The sequence below is a fragment of the Cynocephalus volans genome, chromosome 6 (genome assembly GCF_027409185.1).
Source record: "Cynocephalus volans isolate mCynVol1 chromosome 6, mCynVol1.pri, whole genome shotgun sequence".
Classification (NCBI taxonomy): Eukaryota; Metazoa; Chordata; class Mammalia; order Dermoptera; family Cynocephalidae; genus Cynocephalus; species Cynocephalus volans.
In genome coordinates, this window is record NC_084465.1 from 57,628,437 (window position 1) to 57,641,323 (window position 12,887).

At 34.6% G+C, this 12,887-nt stretch overlaps 1 protein-coding gene across 1 annotated transcript in view; it reads right to left on the reverse strand.

Annotated features, from left to right (window-relative positions):
• The window catches only part of SEMA3E (semaphorin 3E), a 112,662-nt gene that overhangs the window by 86,752 nt on the left and 13,023 nt on the right, over nucleotides 1-12,887 (reverse strand). The window contains exons 2-3 of the mRNA XM_063100791.1: nucleotides 9,454-9,513; nucleotides 6,910-7,029 (exon numbers count right to left, since the gene is read on the reverse strand). Coding sequence (XP_062956861.1) covers nucleotides 6,910-7,029; nucleotides 9,454-9,513 — 180 coding nt within the window. The remainder of the gene's footprint in view (nucleotides 1-6,909; nucleotides 7,030-9,453; nucleotides 9,514-12,887) is intronic.

The following is a 12,887-nucleotide window of genomic DNA, read 5'->3' on the forward strand; positions in this document are numbered from 1 at the left end:
GGCTGACAGCCATCAAGAAAATGGGGACCTAGGTCTTATAATTGTGAGGAAACGAATTCTGCCAACAATCACATGAACTTGGATTACAACCCTGAGTTCCAGAAAGATCACAGCCCAGGCAAACCTTCATTTCAGCCTTGGGAGATCTTGAGCAGTGGAGCCAACCAAGCAGTGCCCAGACTACTGCTCTACAAAAGCTGTAAGATAACTAATGTACACTGGTTTAAGCAGCTACATTTTTGGTAGCTTTTTATTCAACATAGAAAACCAATACAAATAGTAACATGCTAATAGCATTGTGCTAAAGTCATTGTGTTCTAAAAGATACTAAGATTATTGAGGAATAAAAGCCATTTTAATTTTGCAGGAGTTCAAGGCCTTTGCCAGTTATCTAGATATATATGTTTTATATGTGAACACTTGTTTTTTTATTGTCACCACCTCTATATTGAGCCCACAATTTCCATTTTCAGAGACATGAGTAAAATTGGAGGTAAACTTGAACTTGTAATATTTTATGTAGTATTTATATGAGTATTAATATAGTATTTTACTATTTAAAAAGTACTCTAAGACTTTTGACAGAATAGGAGCAGAGGCATATATTTTATTCTCCATACCCCTCCCCACCCACCCCCAAAAAACTAGAAGGATCAACTAGATGTGCAAAATCAAAGCTCATCAACAACATCTGTAGCAAAACTGGCTGTCGAGATATATGAGCCTCCAAATGTGACCACATATGGATGAACTTCAGATAACTCCAACCTACACAGGATGTTAATATCTTGCAGAAGAAAGCAGAGGGAAGCAACCAGATTTTGTCAAACCTGAGAAAAAAGAACTCTCAAATATCCAACAAGTGTTCATTTATAGTAAAGCACTTAGAGTAACACCTGAAACTGGGAGGAATTTCTGCAGATTCAATCTTGGTAGACTACAAGGGGTGGGAAAGATAAAGTCTTATGAACCCTAAATATTATCCATCCCATACCCTTTTCAAGAAGAAACTGCTGGGAGTAGAATACAAAATTTCCAAGAGAGATATAAAGAGAGTCAAGAAAAATGTAATATCCACATAAAAGAGGAGTCATAGTCAGGAGAATATATATATAATATAGGAAGCTATATTGTTGAACACTTCATAACACAGAACAGAATGGTGAGCTCTAGAACATGAAGCTAGATGTCTACTCTGACCCACACTTTCCTCTTGAAACTTTTTGAAAACTAATTTTATATAAAAACTAATAAAAAACAATCCCTTTTGAATCCAGTAAAGTGTTACTATAAGAAAAAAAAAAGAAACAAAATAACGTTACTACAGACAATGAAAATTCATCAAAAAGATATGTCACAAAATATATAAGAGCTAACTGTAACTTAATATTTCAATGGAAGTGAAAGTAAATTTTAAAAATGATAGACTAAAAGAACAACGTAAGATAGAGAAACTGCAGATGATGTGACAGAACTCAGGAAATACTTCAAAACAAAAAGATAAAAACATTGCAAAGAAAGACTAAACTAGAAGGAACATAAGAACAAAAACAAAAACAAAAGCAAAACAAAACCCACAAGTGTTTATGCATTATGAGAAATAAAAGGTGAAAATAAAAATAAAAATAAAAATGATTTGATAACGGCACTGGTGACATTGGGGTATTCCATTTGGGAAAAGTAATCTAGCAATGTAATTATATGCTGTGTATTTCTTGTATTTGTGCTATACTTTAGAAAAACTTAAAATTAATGAAATGAAGAAAGAGATAAAAGTGATTCAAGAAAAAGTTGGTTTCAATCCTTCATGTGAGAAGACCATGGCTTGCATCCACATTCTAGAGAAACTCCTCTCATAAGTGCCTCCAAAGACTGTCTAGATCCAATGACCACTTTGACCCTGTGTGACTTCTGACATTAGAAATCACTCCCTCATTCCATGCTGTCACACTCTCTTGTTTTCCTCCTAACCCTCCTTGTCACTCTTTAGTAATCTCCTTTGTTTTTCTTCCTCTGCCAGCCTCTCAAATATTAGTGTTCTTTGGCTCCACATTTAGTTATTTTATTTTTATTCAAATTCTTCTCCTACGCAATAATATGATGCCTGAAGATTTTGTCTACACACACACACACACACACACACACACACACACACACACACACACACACACACACACACACACACACACACACACACGGTAAATTGTTAAATCTGCATTTCTAGCTCGGATCTTGCTCCTGATATCCAACTGTTAATGTGATATCTCCATTAAATAGTCTATGGTTCCCTTCCCTGACAAACTTGCTCTCCACCCAGCCCTCCTTACGTCAGGAAGGTAAGTGGTCTTATCCTCTCATTTGATAAATAATTTTTCTCTATCGGCTATCCTAAGAAAAATCTGTCAACACCCAAGCACTTTTTATATCCTTCCCCATATTTCTTTCTTTTCCTATCTATTCAATTTCTTGATTAAATAGGTAATATTACTGCCTTTATTTTGTCACTATTAAGTCACTTCTTAATGTCCTATCTAATTACTCACCCCTTACCAAAACTGGCCTCTCTGTAGCATTGACGATATTGCATATCATTTCATTTTTTTTTCCTTTTAGAAGTATGATTCTTATTTGCACTAACCCAATTTGTTTTCTACCAAATCTCCTCTCTGTCTGCTCATTTTCTGTTTACACTGATATTCCCTAGACATTCTACTGGCACCTAAATAATAGCATTTTCCAAGTTATATTGATAAAGTGAGAGGAAGAGAAGGAAAGTGAGAGAAGGAACAAGACAGGGGATAAGGAGAGAGAGAGAAAGAGAAAGAGAAACTCCATCAGAGGAGACTCACCCTTCCCCAGGGTTCAATAATTCAATCTATTCTGATAACACCCTCCTCTAGCTCCAGACTTAATATTTTAAATAACTATAAATCAAAATTAAAAAGCCAAAACTGAAAATACTAAGCATTTGTTATGATCTCACAAAAACTTCTGTGCCCATAGCTCCCTCTTGCTTTTTAAAGACTTCGTATTTCTTCCCAATGAGCAAAACATAAAATTGGAAATGTTTTTTAATTCCCTTTCATGTGCAACATTTGATAAATGCTAAGTTATATAAACTCTCCTGCTGAGCAGCTTCTCACTTCAGTTCCACACTTCCTTTTTCTTTGCTATTCCAACAACACTGTTAAATACCTTCATGATCTCTCCTAAAAAGTCTTGATTATAGCCTTCTTGAATTTCCCTGCGTTTCATCTCTCCCTGCTTGAACCAATCCTAAATATTATTAATGTCATGTCAATCAAATACTGCATTCAAAACTCCTTCATGGTCTCCACACTGCCTTTAGAAATAACTGCAGAATGCCAGTGTCTAGTATTAAAATTCCCCACCAATTTGTCCCAGCTTTATCTCCTGCTGTTCTGCAAACCATTCTCATACATGCCTGCCTCTGAGCTTTTTAATCAAAATATTTTCCTTGCCTATAATGATTTGTAACTTTTCATTCCCTCATATAAAATTGCATCAAGCCTCCAAATGGTGTTTTGGGAATAAATCTCTCACTGCTCTCATTATCATATGGCCACAAATTTCTCTTATAATATTTACATAATTTTAAAAAGTGCATATCATCTTTGATATTTAGATAATTACGTGAGATATTTCAATTGTATTCAAATATTTGAATATGATTAAAGCAATATTTAATCATATTCAAAGATTCTAATAAGACTCAAATATTTCAATCATATTTAGTACTTAGATAATTATGTGAGATAAAAATGTTAAGTATCATGTATGTTATACGTAAGCTGAATTACATAACATTCCAGTTCTGTTAATGATAACATAGCTAGCAAATAAATAAATAAATAAATAGACCACTGTTTAAAGGCACTGGAGATCAGTTAAGAACAGACAAGACTGGACAGTTTTTCACTGGAGGAACCTCCTAACTCATTTGAGGAGGAATGGCTAGAACTTGAGCAGAAAGCTAGAGACTTACTAGCTTGGAAAATCACAAAGCATAGATTAAAAGTATCAGATTGGCTGAAAAGGGAGTGGAGCTGTCTAGCAACTGAGGTAAGCACCCTGAAATCTATGTAAAAATTATCTTCGAGATCCTTGGCTGACACCTGTATTGCACATGCAAGGAGACCATGAAAAGCAGTGGTTAGAAAGTTGAAAAGGTTGGCTGTTGCTCATTACAAGGAAGTTTTAAGTTTGAGTCCAGCCAACTAAACTACCTTCTAGAGCAAAAGATGATATATATTTCAGAATCTTGGAAGTATATAATCTATACTGTCCAGTATACAATAAAAGTAACTAGACTTCCAACAAAACAAAAAAATATGATCCGTAGTCATAAGAAAAAGCCGTCAAGGCAATTGACATTCAGATGATCCAGATATTAGAATTAGCATGTAAAGATTTTAAAACAACTGTTAAAAATGTTTAAAGATTTAAATAAAAAATATAGTCATAATGAATAAAAATATGGGGAAATAGTATAGAAATGGAAACTATAAAAAAGGAAAGGTCTGGGACTGAAAACTACTATCTATGTATGGAACATTAATGAGATGAACTTAATAGTGTATTGGTGATGTTAGAAGAAAGGGATAGTGAATTTGAAAATCAATAGAACTTATATAACTTGAAAACAGACGGAAAGAAGATTCAATAACAATGAACTGAGTCTTAGTAATCTGTGGGGCAATACCTATAAGTCTAACAAATACTTATACGTACAAGGGTACTTCAAAAACTTCAAGTAAAATAGAATTAAAAGATAATAGGAATCTTTCCATTAACTTTTCGAAGTACTCTCATACAGTGGAATTCCCCAAGGGAGAGGAGTGAGTGAATGAAGCAATAATATTATTTAAATAAATAATGACCACACATTTGCTGGATTAGATACAAAATATAAACTTATATATCCAAGAATCTCAGCATCCTAAGAAATATAGATACTGTAGATACTGGTCTCCCCCACCACCTCCACATGCACTTAGGCATACTATAAAAAAAAACTGCTGAAAAAGCAAAGATAAAGATAAAATCTTGAAAGATAAAGCAATTGCAAACAGAGTAACATCAATATGAATGAAACATTAATTTACATTAGAAAAGGTTAGGAGACAATAAAGCACTTCTTAAATGCTAAAAGGAAAAAAATAAAAATAAAAAACTATTAACCTGGAATTCTATATACAGGGAAAAATATCCTTAAAAATAAAGGTGAAATAAAGGCATTTTCAGATAAATGAAAACTGAAAGAGTTTGCTGCTAGCAGATCTGCACCACAAGATGTATATATTCTGACTTTGTGTGTGTGTGTTTATAAATATATATATAACTGTTTATATATATATATACTTTGTATATTGGTATTCACAAATATATTTTGACTTTGCACAGTTTATATATATATATATACTTTGTATATTGGTATTCACAAATATATTTTGACTTTGCACAGCTTGATTTGCCTTCTACATCTCTGTCTAAATTTCTCCTACTATATCATATGCATTGTTTCTTTAAAATGATTCAATAAATACATTATGATGTATTTGTGTATGCTACTTAACTTTAATCTACAACTGGGGTGGTTAGTTAAAATTTAAAATATACTTATCAAAAATCTTCCCTGTAAGATTAATTATCAGCTGAAGGGCCTCAATCAGGGGAACTCTCCAGAGGCAGCTATTAAGCACTTCAAATATTGCTAATTATATTTGCACCTGAGTGCTAACTCGTATAAAGAATATCAGAAATAATTTTTTTTTGTGGTGAAGTGAACGGTGTTCTTTACATGTGGTCGCTGGAAATATTTAATAGTCAATGCTGCCCATTTACAAATGAGTTATAAGAACGAAGCATCTATCTGCTTAACTACAAAGTATCTAGACTTTTATTTTATCTGTACTCCACCTTAATGTAGGTTCTGCCTTCCCACCTAAATGAAAGGTAACAGATCCTGACATCAGAATATTGTTTCAGGGCCGGCCCCGTGGCGCACTCGGGAGAGTGCGGCGCTTGGGAGCGCAGCGGTGTTCCTGCCACGGGTTCGGAGCCGCGGGTTCGGATCCTATATAGGGATGGCCGGTGCGCTCACTGGCTGAGCACGGTGCAGGCGACACCAAGCCAAGGGTTGCGATCCCCTTACTGGTCACAAAAGAAAAAAAAAAAAAAGAATATTGTTTCATATGCTTCAGGATGAAATTGTGATGTAAAATGCTTCAAAATGTATTGCTTCAAAAAACAAGTGAGAATTGAGAGTTTACTCAGTTTGTAGGAACAGGTCATATGACTGATCTTTGAGCCTGCTTGCTAGTAAATACTATGTGTGTGGCACAATTCAGTTGGGATTTGCCTTCATTGTACCATATCACCTAGCAGTGAGGTCATCCACTAATATTATCTAAAGGTTTCTATTTGAAACCTTCCATCTCATGCACTCTCCACCTTGCCTAGCTGGGAAAAAGTAATCACAAAATCAAAAAGTCTCTGCATGTCTTTTATAAAATATTATATGTTATATATATTTATATAAATTATATATGTATATGTATGTATGTATATTGCAGTTTCATCATTAAATAAATTTAAAAGTATATAAACAATAGAGAACACAGTTCGATATTAAGATTTTTTTTTAAGTGGGCAAATTAACAAAATAAAATTGTTTGGTGAATGAATACATAATCAGTTCACAGATTTTATAGCTGACAAGGATTTTAAAGGCCCAGACATCATTCTCATGCCTCAAGCAAACATAATCAGTATATCACAAATCACAAATGCTTTTATCTTTCTTGGGAAGAAATGCCACAATTTCTTTCAAAACAAAGTTGTCTTAAGCATTACTTTCATTGATAGCAATGAATGGAATTATCTTACCTCCGAATGGTATCCAACTCTGATGAAGGCACAAAGTGGTTCAAAGGCCCCAGTACCACATGTCAGAAGGTGTGTCCTATTATAATGATGCAAAACCCGAACATAATTTGCACATTCACTCTAAAGAAGAGAAAAGGAAGAAATTATTTAGTGTAATAAAAATATTTCGCCCTTTTTTGCTTTTGTTTTTCCTAGCCCTAGAAATCTTATGTTTTACCATAAGTCTCCCTTGGGTGGAGGAGACAGGAAGGGCAAATGAAAAGAGGACAAGAAGCTAGGAAAGAAAAAATTGGGGTGACAGACACACATTTTAGTCATCAGTGATGTGTGATTTACATTTTATAATGGGAGTGTATCATTTTTCATGTATTCTAGTTCACAATCGAGCAATAAAAAATCACTGTTCAGCAATTTATTTAAGTGTAAAGATTTGCATGGCAATATGTTCCACTAAGTAACTAAGTTATTTTCAATGTTGTTAATTTTTTAAGTATGATATAAACAATGAATCAGCATAAAGTCAGAAAACCAATAATTAAAAAAGCTTCATTATTCATAAGGAAAGAAATGCAGAAATGGGAGCATTACAGAATTTTGACATTTGGGACATTAATTCTTATATCCTCAAATTCAACAAAGCACTTTCAGAAAGAATTTTTAAGTAAATAGATAAAAAGCTAACCAATAAAAATAACATTTTATTATAAGGTTACTGTTACTGTAAGACTGCAGTCCAAGGATGAGCAAACTTACTCTGTAAAGGACCAGATTGTGAATATATTTACTTTGGTAGGCCATTTAGTCTCTATTGCTAGATGGCAACTACTTACCTCTGCAGCTACAGTATGAAAACAGCCATAAGCAATATAATAATTAATGTGTGTGTCTGTGTTCCAATAAAACTTTATTTACAAAAAAAGAGAAAAGTGGCTACAAGCCAAATTTGGCTGAGGAGCTCTAGATTGCCAACATTGGTATTCAACTACAAGCTTCTTGAGAAGAGAATCTTTATTTTATACATCTTTTCATTTCCCAGTTAATAAAACATATACCTAACACATACTGCATGCTTAAAAACAATTTGAATACATCAGCCACTAGGTGAGTTTTATGATTAGTACGCTGAATGAAAAAAAAGTTTAAAATTCTTTCAAAACCAGCTTGGCTAAATAAATTCTAGCAAACATCCTCTTGGCAAATTAGGTGTTGCTATTCCATTAAAAATAAATTATGAAAATAATACTAAATTCTTTTAATTCCAAATATTACTTTGAAATCAATACATGTAATAATCAGTGACTGTAATGTTTTATAAGTGCAGATTGCGATTTCAACATTTTAAATTCTTTTATATAACTTTATTAAGATGAAAGGCCAGCAAAACCACTTCACCATAAGTGACTCAGATGGTAGCATGTCCTTGGCGAAGAGAAAGAATGCACTACTGAACTGATTATCCACGGCACACGGATACACTTGTATTTATTTCTTCAATTTCCTACTCATGTAACGTTCTGTAGGTGGCCCACACAGTAGGCAGAATCTAATCATTCAGGCATGGTGAAAATATTCTGTTCTCATACTCCTACATGCATCGACTTTTTCTCTCTTGATACACTGTCACATCTTGGAATGAACCAATTAGACCACATTTTGGCTCAGTTGAGCTTAGATTGACATGGCCTAAGAGTATGTTCAATTAGTCTGCATCATGCTGTGGGCTAAGGCAGCAAGAATGTGTTGACTCATTCTTTGGCTGTGGCCCAGTTGCTACAGAGAATCAGGAGTTGGTACAATGTGCGTTAGTTTTTCACATCTTTTTTTTTTTTTTCTTACTGAAAAAAAGGATAAGTTCTCTTTCAAAGGGTGATATGCAGACCTTCCTGCAAGATGTGTATTGTGTCATCAGAGCAGCCAGCTGCTCCTAGCATGAGAAAGTCCCTTCGGTCATATTTTAGCATTGGTAGGGACTGGGTCAGGGCTGCTGCTGCACAGCATTCTCCTCCTACTCACTGCAGGAAAGCTAGGTCAAAATGGAATATTGCTTCTTTAAATGGGAGAGATTCTAAAAACATTTTGGAATAGGCAAAGCATGGTTATTGCCTTTTGTCTTCTCTAACTTTTTGTTCTCCTCCTTTTGTTTCTTTGTTTCTGATCTACTAATCAAAATGAAGTGTAATCTCACAAAGAATGTGCTCAGCTTTTCTTTGAATTAAAAAAAACCACCTGCAATTATTTTTTTCCCAGATACATAGGAAATAAGCATTTGTATAGGAATTTATAAATCCAAATTGATTAAAATATAAGAAAACAAAGTAAAAACCAAGATCTGGATGGCATTTCAAACCCCTTTAAGTCCACATTGAAATTAATTTTTATATAATTATATATGTATATATTACATGGATATGTATGTATTTTTTACTTCATGAATTAAATTGCATATATGCTTTTTAAGAGCAAATAAGTTTAGTGATTTAGTCTTTTGTGGTTGACCAGGGATATAATTGATGATTTGCTTAATTTACAATGAATAGTACTTACTGCATCTTTTCCTTTCATTACACATTCTTCTATTTTCAGTGCTGGACTAGGCCAGTGTATCTGAAATAAAAGGTAATGTACTATTATGGCAACTGCATATAAAAATAAACCACACTGAAAAACCATTTAATTTTCTTCTACAATTCAATACACTTGTACTTTGTTCTATTTTCCCAGAAGGTAAAATAAGATTTTGTCTTGTTCATGTAATTATTGTCATAATTAAGAATCATCTCTGAGAAAATACTTCATTTTAAATCTTATTATTATTATTTATTATAATCTTGTTGAAGGCTCGTCTCAAACCTCAGCCCTGGAGACCAGTCAGACTTTACCCAGCCCTTACCCATGTTTCACCTGCTGTTTCACCTGCCGTGGCCCCAGCCTTCCAGTCTTCTCCACTTGACTCTCTGCCCCTCCAATTCAGGCACTTCCTTGAGTTCCCTCTATATTTTTACCACTTAGCACATAGCTTGGATAAAGGACTCTTTAAATGCTGATTTAGAATGTATCCACCACATTACATCTTTGATTATTTTTTAAAACGTTGTTTAAGTCTACCGGTTTTCAACAGGATTTCAGGAAGTTTCCATTATATTTCAAGTTTGCCAGTTTCTTCCTTGAAGAGAGAGAATATGTCAAATACTTCTTTCACCTCTGATACTACCTAGCACTTTGCTGAGACCACAGGCAGAAAGAAATCAATAGGTACTTGTTAACAGGTTCCACAAACTGCTGACTGTAAAACTTATTTATGAAAGAAATTCCTTATCATTCTCTCTTCTTTTTTCAGATTTTTTTGTTTCTCTTTTTAAATTTTATTCATTTATTTATTCATTCATTCATTTATTTATTTTTAAATTTTATTTTGTCGATATGCAATGTGGTTGATTATTGTGACCCATTACCGAAACCTCCCTCCCTCCTCCCTCTCCCCTCTCCCACCCAACAATGTCCTTTCTGTTCGCTTGTCGTGTCAACTTCAAGGAATTGTAATTGTTATGTCTTCTTCTCCCCACCCCGTTTTTTTTTTTTTTTTTTTTTTTGTGTGTGTGTGTGTGTGTGTGTGAATTTATTTATTTGTTTTTATCTCCCACCAATAAAAGTGAGAACATGTGGTATTTCTCTTTCTGTGCCTGACTTGTTTCACTTAATATAATTCTCTCAAGGACCACCCATGTTGTTGCAAATGGCAGTATTTCATTTTTTTTTATAGCTGAGTAGTATTCCATTGTGTAGATATACCACATTTTCCGTATCCACTCATCCGATGATGGACATTTGGGCTGGTTTCAACTCTTGGCTATTGTAAAGAGTGCTGCGATGAACATTGGGGAACAGGTATACCTTCGACTTGATGATTTCCATTCCTCTGGGTATATTCCCAGCAGTGGGATAGCTGGGTCATATGGTAGATCTATCTGCAATTGTTTGAGGAACTCCATACCATTTTCCATAGAGGCTGCACCATTTTGCAGTCCCACCAACAATGTATGAGAGTTCCTTTTACTCCGCAACCTTGCCAGCATTTATCGTTCAGAGTCTTTTGGATTTTCGTCATCCTAACTGTGGTGAGATGGTATCTCAGTGTGGTTTTGATTTGCATTTCCCGGATGCTGTGATGTTGAGCATTTTTTCATATGTCTGTTGGCCATTTGTATATCTTCCTTACAGAAATGCTTACTTGTTTCTCTTTTTACTCAAACTGTAGAATTGATCATACTGTGTGCCAAGTAATGTGCTAAGAACCAAATTTTACTTTTTTCTTTCTTTTGCTTTATAAACTCATGCAGAAGTTTGAGATCATTGTACTTACTAATCAATTCATGGCTCATTATCATCACTGGTCTTGAAAGATGTCTCTTTTAATTACCAATATACTTCCTTCCATCTTTCGCCTCTATGTTCTATTTACATCCCTCTCAGGAAGCAACCATTGTATCCTGTTACTGGGTACTTTTTTGTTTGTTTGTATATATTCTTATAAAGTGCATACTTTTGCTTTCTGTGCATATATTTCTAATTTATGTAAAGGTTGGTAAGTTTTATATCTCATTTCTTTCTTATCTTTTTCACTAAGAACTGGGTTTTTAAGATGCCTCCATAATCCTATATACACATCTAGACTGTTGATTCCAATTGCTTTGTAATGTACTGGGCACATCCCTCACTTTTTTTTTTTTTTTTTTTGTAAATCTATTCTCCCAGCAATGGATGCCCACATTACCTCTAAATCTTCTCCACCACATCCAGCATTGTTACCTCCCTGTACATGCCTCTTTGGAATCTGTATAAGAATATCATTGGTGTAGATAACCAGGAGCAGAATTACTGGGTCTTAGAGTAAGCAAATATTGAATCTGTGAATGTAGTACCAGACTGCTCTCCAAAATGGCAGCATGTCTCTACCAGCAATTCAATGTTCCCATGTCTAATTTTTGTGTTGAGTACTTTAAATGCAATACCTAAATTAATCCTTACCTCTACTTTATCAAAGAGGAGGCATTATCTATGGAGTTTCTTTTTTAAAAAAGCATATGTCTTTGTTCAAATGCACAGCGAGATAGATCTCTGGGTGGAAACCAATGAACATGATCCATTTAAATAACTGCAGCAACAGGAAAGTTCCTAAATATTTCCTGTGGCTCAAGAGCTTCAGCCTGGTTAAGAGTTTATCTCCACATCTGCTGGATCAAACTATCAAAAACTGACAAAGCTCAGTCAGCTTTTTCTGAAAAGGCCCCCTTTCTTATGTCTCCCTCAGAATTCCATGGGGGCACCATCTCACGCTTAAAGTATCATCTCACGCTACAGTACCATCTTCAAGGGCTTCACTGGTCAGTTGATAATGAATTCTATCTTTGAGGGAGATCGGCTTTCACCAGAACACCCTATACATTTTTCTTCATTGCCTCCAAAGGCTTGCACGTTGGATCATTATGCACTGGTCTACAGAACTTCTAAGATGTTCTTTCCTCTTCTCCTACTTTTACGGCTGCTTTGAACAAGGCTTCCTCAAAATTTCTTTAGGTCCCTTCCTTTTGTAGGCAACCTCCCTCCATTGTCAGCTTAATATTTTGGTGAAAAAGAAGAAATTTCCCAACCAAGTAGCCCTGGCCTCTCAAGATATTATTAATACTTTTACAAATAGCCTCTTCCTCCTCAGGATGTTTAAGACTCCTCAGGAGCTGTGGTTGAGAAGGATTCAGATAAAAGCTCCTACTTCCCAACGTTGATTTTTCCTATTGTTAGACTCTGTTGCTAGGCCTGTGCTAGTAAGCCAGAATCCTTTCCTGTCTATGACAATTTGTTTGTTTCCTTAATGTCTCTATTCTCTTATGACTCCCTTCTCTCTATCCATCACCATCCCATTGTGTGCTCTGATAGCCTGGAAACACATTCTGGTTATTGAACTAAATATTAGGTATTGCAGA